Raw genomic sequence first — 22,366 nt, 5'->3', positions numbered from 1 at the left:
TATGCACATCCTCCCCTATACTTTAAATCATCTCTAGATTACCTATAACACCTAATACAATGTAAACGCCATGTAAATAGTTGTCATACTGTATTGTTTAGGAAATAATGACAAAAAAAGCCTGTACATGTTCAATACAGACTCAACTACTCTAGGCCTGCGGGTGGCTGAATCTGTGGGTGCGGAATCTGCAGATCCGGAGGGCCAACTACATATATCAATTTTAAAGACAAGCAATGAAGTAATCAAGAATATCAGAAAGCATCAACCATGATGAAAATTGGAATAGCACTTTTTCTCATGGAAAATGCTATACCAAGAACAATGATTTATCAATAGGTGTTGTACATTAACTATAACTCAGAGTAATGATCAAACGAACAGAAACTTTTTCCAACAAAAACATACATTAACTAAGAAAACGGATGTGAAATAAAACCATGCCTGATATATAACAGATGATGCATTTAACATAATTTGTTTTCTCTCTTACCTTTTCCATATACTGTGAACAGTTTGATTCTTGTAATAAATTTGAAGCTTCTTGTTTGTAATACTCTCCTGTTTCAGTCAGAAAGGGAGACTCAAAGATTTCCTGATAAAACTAAATAAATCAATTAAAATCATATTTAAAAAATTAGAACAAGTAATTTAAGAAATTAAAGGTCTGATTATTTATGTTTTTAAAGGAGGCTTTTTACCTTTAAGGGGAATTTTTTCTTATACTGTTCAACATGAACAAAGGAGTTAATAACCCCATGGATTACTTTCTGGTTTGGGTCTTCTCCACCACGATCACTAGAACAAGGTATAACACAAAATATTCTTGAGAATATACATTATCTATGAAAATATGCCAATGTATGCCAAAATTTGCTGCTTAATCTACTGGTCTAAATAAATTATAAAGCATTTTAAAGGTCAATGTATGCATGATGCTTAAAAATAATTTTTATATATCACAGCATAATGTACACACTACATGTCATTTCAATAAATAAAAGCTTTGGTTGTAAAATTAAAGATAGTACGTTGATACTAAGATGATACTTCTTTCATTTCAGATATGAGCCCATCAGTTCAAGGCTTTTAATAGTGGTTAAGAATATTTGAATTTCACTTGCCACAAACTGCATTATTAGAGGATCTGGTTTGAGAAATTGTCTTTGACCCACTCCAGGTATGCCTGTAGAATGTGATGGTATGCACTCCTGAATGGTACACTCTGTATAACGTATCGCTCACTGAAATGACTAACACCTGTTGTTCTCTCTCTAAGAGATTGCTAGAGCTGCTGAGTGGCTTTCCATTCAAGCACAAAAGTATTTATTTATAAATTTAGTGAGATGTGTTTTGGTATTTCTATATTCCTTTACAATCATCTCAATTATTCATTTGACATTTGGTAAGTTCCTACTTACGCACGACTGTGATGCAAGTCTTAATCACGATAAGAAATGGAGGTGAATATTAGCCTTTCTAATTACAGAAATAGGAAAATGAAATAGAAAAAGCAGTTTGTCTAAAGCCACAGGGAAGCACGCCGGCCCTATGCTGGGAGCTTCTGCCTCCTGGACTAAGACTCGAATCAAACCATGACGCAGTCAGAGACTTACCTTCCTACTGGCTACTTCCACCTCACTTTAACATAGCTTTTTCTTTGAATTAATAATTATTTTTACACAGAGAGCACAGAAAATTATTATCATCATTCTCTAATAAAAGCTTCTTGCTCTTTCCTGCAGGATGCAGAGATTTCCTAATGTTTAAGAGAAGTCTTGAGGCCCTTACCTTTCTACATTGACGCCCCTCCCAGCCTCTGCATCCCTCTAACCCCTGCATCCTTCCTTCAATTATCTGCAGATTCTGGGGAAAGGCTTTGTACATGAGTTAACATGGCTACAGCAATTCTTCAGTCACAGAATCTTAGATACAAAGTCCACATTTTGATGTCACTAATGAGAACAATGAGTTCACACAAGGTCACACTCAGCGAGCTCGTTCCCTCTGCTCACCTTCCAATAGTTCCTTGTTAAGCCCAAATTCAATCTGGTGAAATAATGATCTAACCTATCTTATCTATTTGGAACACATCACTTTTTTTCTTTTTAATTTTGCCTAGGACAAAATGAAAATCAATCAAGAATGAAGAATACCTGAATATTTGGGAAATCAGGTTGCCTAAAATTCTTTTCATGACCAAATCCTATTGTCCCTGCTCAGCTCCAGAAAAACTTTCTCTCTTGCTATTCTCAGGCCTCTTGCCGTTTGTTTCTGATTCCAAAAGGCCCAGATAAGCTAGAAACAAGTAAAGTACTGCCTAGAAAAAACACTGATATTCCTAGTACTTAATAACTAAGTTGTCCTCCCTATAAGAATCACATCTGAACTCAAAAACTCTTACGCACAATGATTCAATCTTTAAGATCACATATTTTTATACCTGCACAAAAAGTACTACACAAAATCATTATAAATGTACTGCATTTCTATTAGGCTGACAGATAAGGAAGATAAACTGTGAAACGATGCTAAGTTAGTAATACACAAAAGCAATGCCTAGATTGGTCATCTTAAACTCTGGTCTCCTCTAAGAACAGTGGTCCCAAGAGAGGAGCCCTGAGAAAAGAATATGCAGAACTTTTAGAAATATGGCTTATTATTTGATCTTTAGAGGACTGTGTGGAAAATGCCTACAACAATCATAGTGAAATTACCAAGATAATAAAAGCACTCAGCTGGGACGATGGAAACTAAAAGGAATAGTTCAGCACAGCCCTCAAGACTAGGACTTTGGCATCAGACCGCCTGGGCTTGAGTTCTGGCTGCATGAATATGTTGTCACCTTGGCACATGCTTAACTTCTTAGTACTCAGAGGTTTCCTCTTCTGTAAGGTGGGGATAATAAAAGTACCTACACTTCATGAGGATGTGGTAAAATTAACCATAATCCAAGAAGGCACGTGGCACAGTGCCTGGTACGTAAGTAAACAATCAGCAAACATTAGCTAGTATTTTAAGTACTAATAGGAGCAAAACGGAAGCATTTTCAATATATTAGAGAGGAGAATAAAGCTAGGAGACAAAAAAAGCACTGACTATGATTTTAAAATCAAGGCTTTTAAAGCCAACTAATTGAGCATTTAACTCAGGTAGCAGACCAGGTTTGTGATGGTCATTAGAAGTTAGGCTGGAACTCTCAAAAGTCCTGGTACTGATGTGTGACTGATGTGCAGTGGAACCTTCACTTCCCTCCTATGTTTAAAATGAGAATAGAGTTCTAGTAACCGAAATGCAGCCTCCTGCTCCCACTCTAGATCTGAGAAATGACAGGAAGGGTACTTTTTAATACTTAAATGTTGGCAATAGCCCTTGGTCTTGTAGCAGTTGAAAAAAGATGGAAAGAAGACTAGATAGTGTAGAAAAATAAACCTATGGACCAAAATGCACAAGAGAAAGAACTGCTACAAGGAGAGGGCGGGATGAGAGTGGAGGGAGACAGGCAAGAAGTGGCATACACTGAAAGCTGGATGGCTCACAAAGGTTGATAAAACCAGCTAAGTTATCAGAACAAGCCGCCTCTGAAGCCAGGCAACAAGCAGCAGTTGTGTGCGTGTCCCCACTGGAGCAGTATGAGGGGTGCCTGAGAGGAGGTGGCGCCCCAGGAGGAAGGGTAACCTCTGTACCCAGAAGACTGAAGCAGCACTCACCTGAGAGCGCCTCCTTGGCATCCCCATTCTCACCTGAGAAAGGCACTGGGAAATAAGGAAACGTGTCACCCTCAGATTGGCAAGATTTGATAACATCAAGTATCGGTGAGTGGTAGAGAAACAGGTCTTCTCAGACCCTGCTTGTGGAATAACAGGTACTTCAGAGGGCAAATGGGCAACACTCTAAACGCACACAGTCTGTGACTCCAAACAAGCATCTGCACATGTGCACAACAGAAGCAAGAGCTGCATTAGTGGAAAAACTGGAAACAACCTAATATACATCACGAGGAGAAGAGCTTAATAAAATGGGGTAGAATCATACAAAATGTTATGTAGCAGTTTAAAAAGAATGAAGTAGATCTCTATGTACTAACATAGAAAAACTAGCAAGATATGTAACTGAATTTAAAAAAAAGTTAAGTATCAATATCATTGAGTTTCAAAAGTTAGAAAAATCACATTAAAAAGAAAACAAAACAATATTCTGTATTGTATTTATTTCTGTACATAGACATAATTCATAGGAAAAGGTTTGGAAAAACAGTCAACCAAATGATAACAGGAATTACCTCTGTGAAGAGGAACACTGAAGAAAGGATCTGGAATATTCAGAGTTTTCCTAGAATGTCTTTATGTATCATTTAGAACTAAGTTTTTCACTGAGTAGCTGATTACCAGGTCTGGTAAAGAAAATGCACAAGATAAGTCTGGGAGCTCCTGACATAGTAGACAGCACGAAAGTTATCAAGGAGACTAGGATCATATCAAAAAGGCTCTGGCCCCATATAACCAAAGAGAAGCAATTTACATTTTAATAAAATCAGACAACAAATAGAAACAAAACAAATATATTTAAGTCTATAAATTCATCATGACATATGGTAAAAAGCTAATTGGTCACTTTCTGAGGATGACAGCAAACCAATTCATTATCTTGACAAGTGGGTAAAGAAAAGGAAAGAAACAAGCAGTTATTTTGCCTTTCCTATATGAACTTTACCACTGGGTAAACGATTAGCAGATGAGGGAAACATGTCTTCATAAAATTATTTCAGAAAATAAATGAAAACAAAATGGCAGAATTAAAGTGATGCAGTTTTACAAATTTCAACAAACTAAAAGACGTCAGTATTCAGCATCAGTGGTTGCTTACATCAAAAAAAGAGTGAAAGAACAATTATGAAAGAACAAAACAGCTGGTTTTGCCAGAGGTAACCAACTTGAGTCTAAGTCCTAGGACTGCCAATTTGCAGGAAATACAGACAAAGGGCCATATCTAGCTGTGCCTCATGCAGTGACTGGCAAATCCAGACACTGGAATTCCCATTCCTACAGCATTTACAATTAAGCAAAAGGAGCCTGGTCCCACTCTGTATCTGAAGAGCAGAGGATGCGTGGTCTTTAGGCCAAGAGCTCTTCCTTTGCTCCCCTTACATCACTCCGCGTTGCTGTCTTGTTTTTCTATCTGTGTCCTGTAAGGCCTTCTTTTTGTCCTTCCTGCAGGGATCCCCTGGTTCCACCCAATTAGAACTTTTTCCAAAAGTCATGAAAACCTGAATACGGTTGACTGAGCATTTCAGCATTCTTGATCTGTCACTCAGTGGGACATTTAGATTTCACACAACAAAGATCCTTCTTTAGCCTGACCGATAACTTTACTTCTTTAAAGGTGAGATGGCCCTCAGTATTCTGAAATCTTCACAGAAGGCTGACACATGACCTGGGGATTGGGGAATCTTTATGACCTTATATTTCTCTTACAATAAGAAAAAGAAGGACAATTCTACGTGTGATTATATACAACAACTCCTGGAGATGCAGGTGGTGGTATAGCATACAATGTACCTTCACACAGCCAAAGTTACATCAGGAAGTGCCGTTTTCTCTAAAGGGACTCACCAAATTAATGCATCTACTGATGGGTCTAAGACTACGCAGCCAAAGAGTGAGAAAGTATATTACTTTGGTAAAAAAAAGAAAAATAATAATTACAAAATTAAATGAGGTAGGGATTATCTAACCCAAATTGTAGGAAAAGAGCTATCTTACTAGGATCAGATAACCACCTGTGTGGTGGAGGCAAGCATTTCAGTGAAGGACAAGTGCCCAGAAGCCCAGGGCTAAGCAGATGGAAACAGCGGCTGGCACACGGTTTTCCAGCAGCAGGGTCTCATACATGTTGACTCTCTCAGGGCAAACAATGTGCTAAGTGCTAATTGCATTTAAGAACTAGGAAAGATACATGTCTTTTCTTTTAGCAACGAATGGCCATTATGATAAAAATAACCTCTCAGACTACCTAAATAATTCTGGCACTAAGCGAGACCAACCAAGCAGGAGCAAAACCAGGTCTATCTACTAGGGATTGATGGCCTGTCGTCAGTCTCTGCTCTGAAGCCTTTCCACTGCATAATCTTCTTTCTCCTTCCTTTCAGCTTTTTCAGTCTACTTTTCCTAGTGCTCTAGGCAATTTATTAGTCTCTTGTCACAGAATATTTCTATATAATATCATGCTTTATTGTCATCCTACTTATGATATTTGCTTTCTTAAATTTAAATCTAATTAGACCTCCTATAAAACTCTACATTGGAAATCAGAAATTGAGAGCTGAAACGGGCCTCCAAAGATCAGCTGCTCCAACCTCCCTATCTGTCAGTGAAGGGACCCAAAGAGGCAATGTACTCAGGCAACGGAGTATGTTAAGAAGACGAGAATCCCGATTTCCAGTCTATCTGTGGTTCATACAAATGATTCAGAGAGGGTTGCTTAAAATTTTAAAAGAGGTGGAAGTCAGGAATCAAGACCTAAGGAATGAAGAAAGAATAAGAAAGACTATAAAGGCTGAGGATCATTTTTCTGAATATTTTCAATATTCTATGGATACTGTGTCAAGTTTGCGATCAGTCCCAGGAAAGTAAAATAGCATAACGTCCAAGGATGAAAAAAACTTGATCTACCAAAAGGCAGTTTCAACCTGACAAATATACTGCAAATTGGAAGAATAACAGATACACTTAATCACATCCATTAGCAAGAGTCCAACGGTTGAGTTGAGCTGACAAGGTTTGCGTAAGCATGTGTCTAAAGAAGAGCACCTTCCCCAGTTGGGCTGCCTGCAGGGAGTCACTATGGAGAGTTTTCACTTGGACAGAGCAAATTCTACTGAGCGCTTATTATGGCATCACGCTCCGAGCACTCTGGTTAATGTAGGAAGCACCTCATTTCTTCTTAACAGCAGCAATATAAGATGGGTATGGTTAACACTCTCATTTAGATTTACTATAGGGACAAAACACTTTTAGCATCAAATGGAAAACAGTTGGCAGGCAAATCACAGAAGTGTGTAAAGATGTTCCCTGAGGAACAAATCACTCCACTCTGGCATTTGAAACCTCGTAATTTTCAATCCGTTTTAAGCTTACTTTACTTCTTATCCCTAATTGTTCTCTTTAAAAAAATAAATCTCATCACCTGGAGCAGGAAGTACGGGCAGAGTTATTCACCTACTGTTTCCTACGGTTATTCCTAAACGTTTAAAAAAATCATTAATCGGTCTCTAACACAGCTCTACAATATGTCAAGTAAATTACGAATTCATTTCATTTAACTGAGATCACCACATAGAAAACAATTTTTAAATATCAGAAATTGTATTCGCTGTAAAAGAAAGGTATGGCCTCGCATTAGAAACCCTGTCTCAACCCCCACACTGTGCAACCCTATCTCAACACCATGAATGAATATGTCAGCTTACAGCAAAAAATACTTTGGTTAAAGGTTTTTAAGCCTGCCCCTACCTAAGGAGTCTGCACCCATTCCAGCCCAATCTAAAAACACTCTTGTCTCCCAGAAGGAAAAAAATAAATAAGAGCAGAATAGTGAAACAGAAAAGAAAGATAAAATAGGGAAGATCAACTAAGACCAAAGCCGGTCCTTTGAAAAAAAATTCAAGGAAATACACAAACCTCTAAAAGTGATCAAGAAAAAAAGATGCAAATAAGCAATATTATGAATGAAAACATTATTCCAGATGGGGATTAAAAAGGAAACAATATATTAACCAAGTGATTAATATTAAGATCCCAAGTGAGAAGTCACGTTGATATCCTTTACTCCTGAAATTCTATGAAGAGAAGGGCACATTACCATGTGGTATTCTTCCCTCAAAATCCATTACCTCAGTCTAATCACGAGAAAACACCAAACTAAAACTAACAGACGTTCTACAAAATGCCTGACCACTACTCTTTAAAAAAAGTGTGAAGGTCATGAAAGACAAGGAAAGACCAAAAATTCTCACAGAGTGAAGGAGACCACAGAGACATGACAGCTAAATGCATTGTGGTGACTTAGACTGGACAGAAAAAACTGGGGAAATGCAAATAAAGTCTGTACCTTAGCTAACAATATTGTACCAATGTTCATAAATACACCATGGGTTGTAAGATGGTAACATTAGGGAGTAAGGTGAAGGGTGTACAGGAACTCTCTATACTAGCTTTGCAAATCTTCTGTAAATCTAAAATTACTTCAACTCAGAAGTTTTTTTTAAGGAGAATACTGTCAACACCTGCTTTCCAATTCTGAAAAGATAATTCACAACTGATGTAAGAAGAAATACAAGTTTGACTAGTCTTAAGACTACTGAAAAAACTTCAGCAGCGTTAAAAATCTGATTAAAAAAAAATTCTTAAAAATAAACCCTAGACCCAGAACACTTTGCAGGGAGTTTTACTAAATACTCAGAAATTGATCATCCAAATTTTATTCAAACTCTTCTACGAAAAAGAAAAAGAGGGGAAATACCCTAATTCATCCTTAAAGGATGAGCCTGATACCAAACCCAGACAAAGACAACATGAGAAAAAATAATTACAGGCCCATTCCACTCATGGATATAGATGCAAAATTCTAAATAAAATATTAGCAAATCAAATTCAACAAAGTAGAGAAATTATAATAGACAACAACCAACTGGGTTCTATCCCAGTTATGCAAGGGATAGTTTAATATTAGAAAATCCATAAATGTAATTCACCACATAAACAGATTAATTAAAAAACCCCATATGATCACTCAACAGAAATGGAAAAGTCATTTTATAAGATTCAAACGAATTCAACTTAACTTCATCATTCTGATAAAGAATATCTATTAAAAAACTAGAGGAAGCATCATCTTAAATGAGGAAATGTTACACATGTAACCTTTAAAAGCAGGAATGAGACAAGGATGCTCACTATTCATCACTTCTCTTCAACACTGCTTTGGAGGTTCTAGCACACACACAGAAAAGGAGAAAACAAAACTATCATTATTTACAGATTATGACAATTTACACAGAAAACCCAAATATGCACAAATTGTTAGAAATGACAGAATTTAACAAGATGGCTGAATATAAGATCTATATACAAGAGTCAGTTGTATTTCTACAAACTAGCACAAAACAAACAGAACAGGTAATTATATAAAACAAACTTTCTGTAACAGAATCAAAGACTACCAAGTATCTTGAAATAAATCTAACAAGAAGCACGCAGGACCTTTAAAGATAAATTTATAAAAACTTATTAGGAGATATTAAAGAAGACATAAGAAATAGATACATTATGTTTGTGGATAGGAAGATTTAATACAGTGAAGACGTAAATTATCTCCAAACTAATTCATAGATTCAATTCAATTTCAATCCCACAGAATAATGTTTTAAAGGCAACTAGGTGATTATAACACATATATGAAAGTGCACAGGGTCAAACAGCAAGAACACATCTGGCTTATGGAGGGCAAACGTGTCTCACCAGATATCAAGACTTATTAAGCTATAATAATAAACACAGTGAAGTGCTGGCACAAAGAGAGACAAACTGACAAATGGAACAGAGAAGAGCCCTGAAAGGGAACCACACTTATAGGAAACTTTGATATCTGTATGACGTCAGAACAGTGGGGAAAATAGGAAGAGTTAAAAAAAAAATGGAGCTGTGAAGTCACAAATATTTTTTCCATTTGTCACTTAACTCTTGCCTTTGTTTACGATGTTCACGTGGAAACAGAAAGAGGATGCTTAAGTCATGACTACCTTGCTGCTGAGTTATAACTTCAGAATGAATAAAAACTTTACCAAGTATTTTTATGTAGAGAGGCTCCACAGTTCCATCATCTTCCCACAGAAACAGAAAGATTCCCCCAAAAAGGATGAAAGCCACTGTATTTAAATAAACAAATATTAAGGTACAACCAAATTATTATCAGTAGTTATTTATGAGGAGAGAAAAGGAAATCTTATGTAAAAGGAAGAAAAGAAAACAAGCATATTCACATTTTACATGCTGTTTAACCTTTTAAAAATATTTTTTAGTTTTGAAATAATTATAGACTCAGAGAAAGCTGCAAAAATAATCTAGAGTAGCTCTCTGTACCCTTCACCTGCTCTTCTCCAATGCAAACATCTTACGTAACCACGGTACAATATTGAAAGCAAGATATCACTCAGATTTCACCAGTTTTTACACACAATCGCTTGTGTATGCTTGTGCGTGTGTGTAGCCCCATGCAATTTTATCACACATCTAGATTCACGGCACAACCACCACATTCAAGATATAGAACTGTTTTAACACCATAAAGGCATTCCCTCATACTACCATTTTATAGTCTCACACCAACCACTAATCTCTTCTAACTTTTAAGAAAATATTTTTAAGTATTCTGAATACTTATGTAATAAAGAAATCCAGAGGATGAAAGGAGATATGCCAATAATAGCTTTACAGAATAAGTGGAGAGAAAATTATTCAGTGCAGAACAATACTCACAAGTGGTGGTCTGGAGTGGATGCACAAACATCACCTAGGAGCTTTATAAAAACAGAGGTTACTACTCTCCCTAGAATGTAATTCAGCAGCTATAGGTGAACACCCAGATATCTATGCTTTCAAAAAGCTCCCCAAATGTATGTACATACGTATGCGTGCGTGATATTATATATATGTATGTATGCAGATATAAACGTATGTACTTGCACATATATGTGCATACATACAATCTTAAATGCACACAGAATTTCTATTAGAAAATACTTGAAATCCTCAATAGTGCTTTCCTTTAAAATAACAACACTGCAGGTACTGGGGAAAAGTAAAAGGTCTTTTACTTTTTTCTTTTTAACCTTCTGCACATTTTTAATTTTCTACAATCAGCATATATTACTTTTATAATATTTTTGAAGAAAGATAACACTTTTAAACATTCCCCTTATAAGCTTGATTTTCACTGGCAACATCTGAGAAATCACTAGTACAAAGTAATGCTCTTTAGACACTTGTAGAGAATATCTAGAAATCTAGGAATGACTGTAGGGAAAGGGAATTGTGAGTAAGTTTACAGGAACTCAAATTTGTAATACACTTTGCTAGATCCAAGACGACTTTAGTTTGTAAGTCTGGCGGAGCTCTTTCCACAAAGAAGTTGTAGGTATACACAATAAAATATTTCTCTGTTAGCAGCAATGGCAGTGAGATACAACTTGAGCAAATTATTTTTAAGAATACATGATATATAGGTAAGACCATAGATTAAAAGACCAAAATGACCTACGTTCTAATTCTCATCCTGCCATGTACCAGTTAAGTGACATGAGTCATTTCATTACCCTCTCAAGTCTCATTTTCCCCACTTGTAAAATGAGCCTATAATCACATTCGCCATCATACGCTGTTCTAAGGATCAGACCAGATGAGAAGTGGGGAGTGTCTACCACCGTCACTCGTCCACGTAATGGAAGTTACATCTGGCCACAGCAGCCTCAACGGCAACGGGTAAACAGACGTTAAAGCAATGCAGGAGGAAGACCCAAACTGGAAGTTTAAAGGCGTGGAGTCTCCTTCCTTAGCTATATCAAGTTCAAACGTCGTGGCCCCCTCTTGAACTTTAATTTACTTATAAATAAAACTTGCCCTGCCTCCTTAAGATCAAATAAAGAAATAGGGTGAAAACACTAGAATACTCAAAGTATTACAAAACTAAAATGTATTCATCATTAAGCTAAAGTATTGGAGTTAGGAGTGGAAGAAATATTCTGTGGATAAAAAAGATAGGCATAATGGATTGAGAGTTAGAAAAACTCAGATCTGAAGCCCTGGAATTAAGAAGATGGAGCCTGGGAGCCAGCCCTGACGGCACAGTGGTTAAACTTTGGCACACTCTGGTCGGTGTCCAGGTTTGGCCCAGTTGTGGACCACACCACTTGCCTGTCAGTAGCCACGCTGTAGAGGCAACTCACACAGAAGAACTAGAAGGACCAGAATATATAAGTAGGTACTGGGGCTTTGGAGAAGGGAAAAAAAAGAAGAGTGGCAACAGACGTTAGCTCAGGGCGAATCTCTCCCAGCAAAAAGAAAAGGCTTTCAAAAAACAATGATGTAGGCTGGAGTCAAACTAGCCCTGTTAAAGCACCACCATGGAGTGCTTTGTTTGTAAAATGGTAAACGTACGACCCTGCTCAAGTGGGATAACACATGTAAAGCTTTTAGAACACTGTTTGGCACATAGTTTCTATAATTAGTTTGTATCACTATTACTAAGCTTTAGTTTCCTTAGCTGTAAAAATGTGGGATAATATCTGCCTAATGGAACAGACATGAAAAATAAATGAGATATTACTAAAGCATGTAAAAGAACATTTTAATAGAAGCTGATTATAACAACACCAAGACGAGTTGGCCTAATATCTCTGACCAGATATCTGTCTCTTCCAGAATTAATATACTATAGCTTTATTATTTTTCTTATACAGTTAGATTTTCTTTAACTTTCGATCAAATTCATTCTTGACAAGCTAAATCACACAACAAAAATATACTAGGTTGGGAGAAAATTATATTAAAAGAGACATTTCATAAAGTATACTTAGAAAATTGTGACAATATTTTCACTTTACTTTTAATGGAAAATAGCTGAATACCAACTCAAGAAAAAATATTTCTTAGCAAATTATATTAGAACCTATAAATTCTGTTGGGAGTGTTCCTTTAGTTAATCACAGTTTAGCAGAGAAGAGAGGAAGGGAAAAAATCATTCCACCCTACTGCCTCACTATTGCCATTTCTCTCAGGGTCTTTGTAAACAATGGAGTCATTAAAAGGGTGAGTGACAGTGATGTCAGCATCACAGCGGAATGACCTTTCCGGGTAATCTCACCCCTCCAACATACAACAAAAAAGACATCCATACTCCAACAGAGGACATCCAGACACAACACAAAAAACGTCAGAGAGACCCATGAAGCCATATGCTAGAGGGCAGAGAGGTTGGAGGCCCCCTCAGAGGAGGTGGAACAGGGTAAGAGAAAAATTTGTTGCCCCCCCAACCCAAAGACTGTGATCAGGGACCCCAGGAGGCCTGCAAGAGGGAATGGGGGAGGGGTCGTTTGTTCACAGGAACATCAAGGATTCCCAGGGTCCTTGCAGCCTTGAGGGAAGCGCTCTATCAGGGCAAAAGCTTTGGAGGGGGTGACTTTATCAAGCCAACACCACAGCAGAGCGGACAGCGAGATCACAGGGAGAAAACCCAGAGAGCATGCAGAAGAAAGTGCCCCTCCACAACACGCCCAGCCCAGTGCCATTGCCTGGGATCTTGGCAGACTGCAGAGGGCTCTTGATCCACACCAAGTGGCGATAGGCAGTAACTGTGACCAAATACCACCAGGATGCAAAAAACAGAGTCACGCCCTCTAGAAATACCAAACATTATATTAAATCTCCAAACCAGAGAGAAAACAAGCACCCAGAACTCAGTCCTGGACAGAGACTATCTAATCTAAATGACAAAGAAGTCAAAGTAGCTATCATCAAAAAACTCAACGAGGTAAAAGAGAATGTACAGAAACAACTCAACGAGTTCAGGAGCTACTTCACAAAAGACATTGAAACTATAACGAAGAATCAATCAGAAATATTAGAGATGAAAGACACAATGGAAGAAATAAAACAAAATATGGATTCCCTGAATGCTCAAGCAGACATCATAGAGGAGTCTATCAGCACAATTGAAGACAGACATGTTGAAATGCTCCAGATAGAGGAGGAGAGAAAACTAAGACTAAAAAGAAATGAAGAAACTCTCCGAGAAATATCTGACTCAGTTAGGAAATGCTACATAAGAATTATAGGTATTCAAGAGGGAGAAGAGAAGGAGAATGGAGCAGAAGCTTGTCCAAAGAAATAATAGCAGTACTTCCCAAATCTAGGGAAGGAGATGGAAACCCATGTGGAAGAAGCTACCAGATCTCCTAAATACGCCAATGTAAAAAGACATACTGCAAGGCATATAGTAGCGAAACTGGCAAAAGTGAATAACAAAGAAAGAATTCTAATTGCAGTAAGGCAGAAGAAAATAACCTACAAAGGAACCCCTATCAGGCTGTCAGCGAATTTCTCTGCAGAAACCTGGCAGGCTAGGAGAGACTGGAAGGACATATTCAAATCTTTGAAGGAAAAACTTTCAGCCAAGAACACTCTTTCCAGGAAAAATATCTTTCAGATATGACGGAGAAATAAAACTTTCCCAGACAAACATAAGCCAAGGGAGTTCGTAGCCACAAGACCCTCTCTACAAAGAATCCTCAAGAAGGCCTCATACCTGAAAGAAAAACAGGGAGAAAGGGGTTACAAAGCATGCAGTAGGAGATAAACAGGCAGAGAGAATCAGAACAGGACAGCAAATACTCAAATATTGCATTAAAGACAAAGGGAAGGAAAACACCAAAAACAAAGATAACCTTGTCATTTTAACCACGAACTCACAACACAAGATGGAATAAGATGTGAGAAACACAACTTAGGAGCAGAAGAGGAAAGGGACTGAATCAGTTTAGTCTAAGGAAATAAGAAGCCATCAGAAAAGGGCCTATCTTTTCCATGAGATTCTGAAGACAAACCTCATGGTAACCACTAAACAAAAAAGCAGAACAGAGACACAAAGAATAAATAAGGAGAAAATAAAGAAACCCAACATAAAATACTATATAACTCAATTGGTAGATGAAAATACACAGGATGAGAAAGAAAGGAAATGCAGCAGAACTGAAAAGCGAGTGATAAAATGGCAGCATAAAGCCCTTAAATATCAATAGACCCTAAACATAAATGGATTGAATTCTCCAATAAAAAGACACAGAGTGGTGAGACGGATTAAAGAAGAAGCCCCAACAATCTGCTGCCTACAGGAAACACATCTCAGCTCCAACGACCAACACAGGCTCAGAGTGAAGGGGTGGAAGACGATACTCCAAGCTAACGGCAAACAAAAGAAAGCAGGTGTGGCAATACTTATATCAGACCAAGTATAATTCAAGATAAGACAGCTAAAGAGAGACAAACAGGGGCAGTATATAATGATCCAAGGGACACTCCACCAAGAAGACATAACACTTATAAATATCTGTGCACCCAACAGAGGAGTATCAAAGTACGTAAAGCAACTATTAACAAACCTAAAAGAAGATATTAACAATAACACAATAACAGTAGGGGACCTCAACACTCCAGTCACATCAATGGATAGATCATCCAGACAGAAAATCAACAAAGAAACAGTGCAATAAAATAAAAAGCTAGACCAGTTGGACTTAATAGACATATATAGAACATAACATCCAAAAACAGCAGAACACACATTATTCTCAAGGGTGCGTGGAACATTCTCAAGGATAGACCAAATGATGGGAAACAAGGCAAGCCTCAATAAATTTAAGAAGACTGAAATAATAACAAGCATCTTCTCTGATCACAATGCTATAAAGATAGAAATTAATAACAAGAAAAAAGCTGAGAAGGGACAAAGACGTGGAAACTAAAGAACATGCTATTGAACAACCAATGGATCACTGAAGAAATTAAAGGAGAAATCAAAAAATATCTGGAGACAAATGAAAATGAAAACATACCATACCAACTCATATAGGATGCAGCAAAAGCTGTATTAAGAGGGAAATTCATCGAAATACAAGCCGAAATTCACCAAAATACAGGCCCACCTTAACAAACAAGAAAAATCCCAAATAAGCAATCTCAAACTACATCTAACTGAATTAGAAAAAGAAGAACAAACAAAGCCCAAAGTTAGCAGAAGGAGAGAAATAATAAAAATCAGAGCAGAAATAAACGCTAAATGAAACAAAAAAGGCAGTAGAAAGGATCAATGAAACAAAGAGCTGGTTCTTTCAGAAGATAAATAAAATGGGCAAACCCCTAGCCAGACTTACAAAGACAAAAAGAGAGAAAGCTCACATAAATAAAATTAGAAATGAAAAAGGAGAAATAACAACAGATAACACAGAAATACAATGGATTATAAGAGAATACTATGAAAAACTACATGCCAACAAAATGGACAGTCTAGAAGAAATGGATAAATTCTTAGACTCTTACAACCTTGCAAAGCTGAATCAAGAAGAAACAGATAATCCGAATAGACAAATCACAAGAGATTTAAACAGTAATCAAAAGCATCTCAAAGAATAAAAGCCCAGGACCAGATGGTTTCCCTGGGGAATTCTACCAAACTTTCAGAGAGGATTTAATATCTATCCTTCTCAAGCTATTCAAAAAAATTAGGAAGGATGGAACACTTCCTAACACATTCTACGAGGCCAATGTCCCTCTGATACCAGAGCCTGACAAGGACAACACAAAAAAAGGAGAACTACAGGCCAATACTGCTGATGAACATAGACGTAAAAATCCTCAATAAAATACTGGCAACTCAAACACAGCAGTACATCAAAAGGATCATACACCATGATCAAATGGGATTCATACTAGGGACACAGGAATGGTTCAACATTCACAAATCAATCAACGTGATACACCACACTAACAAAATGAGGAATAAAATCCACATGACCATCTCAATAGATGCAGAGAAAGCATTTGACAAGATCCAACAGCCATTTATGATAAAAACTCTTAACAAAATGGGGATACAAGGAAACTACCTCAACATAATAAAGGCCATATATGACAAACCCACAGCCAACATCATACTCAATGGGTAAAAACCGAATGCCATCCCCCTGAGAACAGGAATAAGACAAGTATGCCCACTCTCACCACTCTTATTTAATACAGTACTGGAGGTTTTGGTCAGGACAATTAGGCAAGAGAAAGGAATAAAAGGAATCCAAATAGGGAGTGAAGAAGTGAAACTCTCGTTGTTTGCAGAAGACATGTTCTTAAACATAGAAAACCCTAAAGAATCCATGGGAAAACTATCGGAAGTAATTAACATCTACAGTAAAGTTGCAGAGAACAAAATCAACTTACAAAAATCAGTTGCATTTCTGTACTCCAATAACAAACTTACAGAAAGAGAACTCAGGAATACAATTCCATTTACAATCGCAACAAAAAGAATAAAGTACCTAGGAATTTAACTAAGGAGGTGAAGGACTTATACAATGAAAATGATAGGACACTAGTGAAATAAATAGATAGTGACATAAAGACATGCAAAGAGATTCCATGCACATGGATTGGAAGAATTAACATGGTTAAAATGTCCATATTACCCAAAGCAATCTACAGAGTCAATGCAATCCCAATCACATTCTTCATGGAAACAGAACAAAGAATCCTAAAATTCATATGGGGCAACCAAAGACCCTGAACTGCTAAAGCAATTCTGAGAAAAAAGAACAAAGCTGGAGGCATCACAATCCCTGACTTCAAAATGCACTACAAAGCCATAGTGATCAAAACAGCATGGTACCAGTACAAAGATAGACACACACATCAATGGAACAGAACTGAAAGCCCAGAAATAAAACCACACATCTCCGGACAGCTAATCCTCGACAAAGGTGCAAGAACATACAATGGAGAAAAGACAGTCTCTTCAACAAACGGTGTTTGGAAAACTGGACAGCCACTTGCAAAAGAATGAAAGTAGAACATTATCTCACACCATACACAAAAATAAACTGAAAATGGATCAAAGACTTGAAGATATGTCCTGAAACCATAAAACTCCTGGAAGATAATATAGGTAGTATACTCTTTGACATGGAACTTAAAACGATCTTTTCAAATACCATGTCTTCTCAGACAAAGTAAACAAAAGAAAAAATAAACAAGCGGGACTTCATCAGATTAAAGAGCTTCTTCAAGGCAAAAGAAACGAGGATCAAAACAAAAAGACTACCCACCAACAGGGGGAAAATATTTGCAAATCATGTATCCAATAAGGGGTTAATCTCCATAACATATAAGGAGCTCACACAACTGAACAACAAAGAAACAAACAGCCCAATCAAAAAATGGGCAGAGGATATGAACAGACATGTTTCCAAAGAAGATAGACAGATGGCCAATAAACACATGAAATGATGTTCAACATAACTAATCATCAGGGAAATGCAAATCAAAATTACACTAAGATACCACTTACACCTGTCAAATTGGCTACAATCACTAAGACTAAAAATAACAAAGGTTGGAGAGGATGCGGAGAAAAGGGAACCCTCATACACTGCTGGTGGGAATGCAAACTGCTGCAGCCACTATGGAAAATAGTACAGAGATTTCTCAAAAAACTAAGAATAGGAACTACCATATGACCCAGGTATCCTGCTACTGGGTATCTACCCAAACAACTTGAAATCAACAATCCAAAGTAACACACGCACCCCATGTTCATTGCAGCACTGTTTACAATAGCCAAGACATGGAAGCAATCCAACTGCCCATCAACTGAAGATTGGAAAAAGAAGATGTGGTATATGTACACAATGGAATACTACTCAGCCATAAGAAAACAAAAAATCATCCCATTTGCAACAACATGGATTGACCTAGAGGGAATTATGCTGAGCGAAATAAGCCAGAGTGAGAAAGACAAAACCAGATGATTTCACTCATATGTGGAATAGAAACAAACACATGGACAAAGGAAACAGCTCAGTGGTTACCAAGGGAAGGGGAGTCGGGGGTGGGCACAGGGGGTGAAGGAGAGCACTTACGTGGTGACAGACAAGAAATAATGTACAACTGAAATTTCACAATGATGTAAACTACTATGAACTCAAATTAAAAAAAAGGGTGAGTGACCATTTGTTAAAATCAAGTTACTAATTGATACCTTCTACTTTCTATTTGGTATTAACATTAAATTTTAAAAGACTTTCTTATCCTCTTGTGTGGCTCGTCTTTTTTTTTTTAATCCCTCATTTCCTACTAGGAATCCCATAGTAAGAACAATGATTTCCTTTTTATTTTTCCTCACATAAAAAACTCCGTATTTGGGTCTTCTTAAAGAAAGCAGATTCAGATGGAGTGGCCATTATCACACTGCAATTCACTGGTCTAGGTAATTCCTACCAAATCAGTTCTGGCAATCTGAAATTTATTACACACACATCTGTGTGACTGATTCTTAGCACTTTTGATTTCTCAAAGCTTAAGTCTAGTAAGAATCTTTTAGGCTTAAGCTGACTCAAGGATGTTCTATTGTGGATGCCACAGGAAAACTTCCTTTGTCCCAAACTCTGTTTACACAGCTCCTAGGTAAAGAATCAACCACTGTGGGCCATGAGTAGAGTGGGAAACCATTTTCCCATAAATTTATCTCACAATAATAGGCAAGTTATTGCTTTAACACTGGGGCCAACTAACTAGAAGAATCGGTTTCTTGAATAGGTTGTCCTCATCAGGATTGAAACTGAGAGAATGCACTCGAACAACTCAGCAATGCCTGGAAGGTCTAAAAGATTTCAGGACTGAAGAACAAGTCACTTCCATCAGGGACTTATTTATTTACCAAGAATATTTAGGCTGTAAATAAAGACCAAAGACTTGTCAAAAAAAAAAAAAGATTATAAAGCAATTTTGAAATATGGCATTAAGATGGAAAATGAGGCTTGTTACAGGAAGACAAGGCTATGTCCAGTCAATAGACATGCTACTATACACTATTTTAAACCACTGCAAATAGCAAACTAGAACTGACTCCAGAAGACAACGTCAGTACTCACTTTTTAATCTCTCGGAGCAGCATTCTGATAAGGATGGTCTGAAGTGGCTCAACCATCAATTTCCTCCACATATCCAAAGCTAGCTGCCAGGAAAAATAAAAATCATCAAGGCTGAATTACTTAGGATTTGTTTTTAACATTTGTTGAAGACTTTCAAAAAGAAACACCCATCAAAATAAGTGTTTATAACCAATACTTCAAAATTCAAATGAAAACTGAATATACATAAGGAAAGTAAATTTCTAATTAAAAATGACAATGACCATCATATCAGACTTGTACAAAGACCAGAATTAAGGTTTTATCATTAATTAAAAGTCTTACAGAAATAATTATTTCGATAAAATCAATTATAAAATCAATTATAGACACCAAGCTTACAATAGAAACAAAGGAGTTATGTTAAATAAAATAATATGATTTGGCTGTCAGCTGATGTTTTTAAATTATAAAACCTCTCGTACAAACATAAAAGGAGAAGTCAATTTAAAGAATAATAAAATAAAACACCCCTGTATTCACCACCCAGTTTGAGAAATACCTCACCATTACAATTGCCCCAAATGTCCTCCTTCTTTCCCCTCAAAACTTATCTCTATCCTGAATTCTTTTTTTTTAAAGATTTTTACTTTTTCTTCTTCTCCCCAAAGTCCCCCGGTACACAGTTGTGTATTTTTAGTTGTGGGTCCTTCCAGTTGTGGCATGTGGGATGCCGCCTCAGCACGGTTTGATGAGCGGTGCCACGTCCGCATCCGGGATTCAAACCAGTGAAACTCTGGGCCGCTGAAGCAGAGTGCGCAAACTTAACCACTCGGTCATGGGGCCGGACCCCTCTATCCTGAATTTTGTGTTAAATCTTTCCCTTGCTTATAATTCTACCAAACGTGTAAATACTCCCCATATAATATCTTTGAAGTTCCTTGATAACAAAATCACAGTGTATACTCCTCTATGAATGATTTGTAAATTTTCACTTGGTTGTTGAAATCCATCCAAACTGAAAGATACGGCTATAGTTCCATCGCTGACGTTGCTATAGAGAACCCTATTGTATGAATACACTATGATTTATTTTTCCTTTCTAAGGCTGACAACATGTTTGTGACTCCAGTTTTTTGCTGCTGAGATAAATGCTGCTGTTCTTGTATTTATCTTCTGGTGAACATAAGCGAGATTCCCTGATACATACCTATGAGTGGAGACACTGGGCTATAGGGTTAGGCACACATGCAACTTTGCTAAAAAAAAGCCAAACACAGCCCGAGGTTTATGGGTTCAGATCCTGGGGGCAGACCTACACACTGCTCATCAAAAACCATGCTGCAGTGGCATCCCACATAAAAAATAGAGGAAGATCAGCACAGATGCTAGCTCAGGGCCAATCTTCCTCACCAAAAAATTTAAAAACAAAAAAATAAAGACAAATGGTTTTCCAATTTATACTCGTACAAGCAACAGATGAGAGTTCCTATTAGTCAACATCCTTGACAAGAACTGGTCTCGTCAGGCTTTAGTCAAGCATTGCCAAACTACTGGATGTAAAATGGTATTTTCTTGTTATTTTAACTGGCATTTTCTTGAGTGAGGCTGGCTGGCATCTTTTTATGTTTATTGTGCATCTCAGTTTTTTTTCCATGAAATGCTCATTCGTCTCTTTTGTCCATTTTTCCATTAATGTTTGTCTTGTTCTTAATGAAATCTAGGAGTCCTTCACATATTGTAGAAATTAATCCCTTAACAGTTTTACATATTGCAGTTTGTCATAATTTGTGACTTGACTCGGAGTTTCTTTACGGTGATTTTTTAGTAAAAATGTATTATATTTTAATGTTCTCGAATGTATCAATCTTCTCCTTTGTCATTTGTATTTTGCGTCTTTTAAGAACTGCTTCCCTACGCTAAGGTCACAGGGCTACGTGTGCTTCTGTACCGCCTCCCAGAAATTGTCAAGTTTTGCCTTTCATACTTAAGCCTTGGAAGTCCCATATATTCTTCCTATACAGGTACAAGTTACTCCAGGATCAGAGACTGATTGCTCCTCTGCTGCCAACTGAACTGCATTCACACAGCATAAGTCTGTTTTCAGCCTCCCTATTCTGTTTCCCTGGTGTAACTTTATTCTGACCCACTGGTAATTCCACTTCAAATAAGTAAAAGCATCTGTCTTCCCACAAGGAACAGCCTGCAAGTTTTGCCTTCTTTTCTTTCTTTTAAAACAGCATGAATAAGGAAAAAAAGAAGGTAATACATAAAAACATGGGTGACGTGGTGGGAGCTGCGGTGGGAGGGCAAACTGGTAAAGCCTTTCGAAAGGCAAGTTAGCAGGGCTATTAAATTCAGGATGTGCTTTGACCCAGAAGATCCACTCCAGGTACCCACTCTATAAAAATTTCTGCTTATCTGCAAAGAAATATACACCTAAATGTCACTACCTGAGTGTAAGATTTCTGTCTACTTTATCATGACTGTATCCTAGCATACAGAACAGCGCCTGGCAGACAGAGGGCTTCAAAATACATTTAATAAAGGAAAAACAATGTTCACTGAGTACTGTCTGTAATAACAAAAACTGAAAACTAAGGGCAATGGTTTAATAGATTATTAACAAATTATTGTTAT

The 22,366-nt window shown here is 37.2% G+C and overlaps 1 protein-coding gene across 8 annotated transcripts in view; it reads right to left on the bottom strand.

Annotated features, from left to right (window-relative positions):
* CUL2 (cullin 2) overlaps positions 1 to 22,366 on the bottom strand; it is a 98,281-nt gene that overhangs the window by 28,553 nt on the left and 47,362 nt on the right. For all 8 annotated transcript variants that reach the window (XM_023631882.2, XM_070254650.1, XM_023631881.2 and 5 more), the window contains 3 exon segments: positions 19,748 to 19,830; positions 702 to 798; positions 494 to 604 (listed from right to left, as the gene is read on the bottom strand). In XM_023631882.2, the coding sequence (XP_023487650.1) occupies positions 494 to 604; positions 702 to 798; positions 19,748 to 19,830 (291 nt within the window).

Source organism: Equus caballus, chromosome 29 (genome assembly GCF_041296265.1).
Source record: "Equus caballus isolate H_3958 breed thoroughbred chromosome 29, TB-T2T, whole genome shotgun sequence".
In the NCBI taxonomy this organism is placed as follows: Eukaryota; Metazoa; Chordata; class Mammalia; order Perissodactyla; family Equidae; genus Equus; species Equus caballus.
Note: the sequence above shows the minus strand (reverse complement) of the source record. Positions and strands in the feature narration are given on the sequence as shown.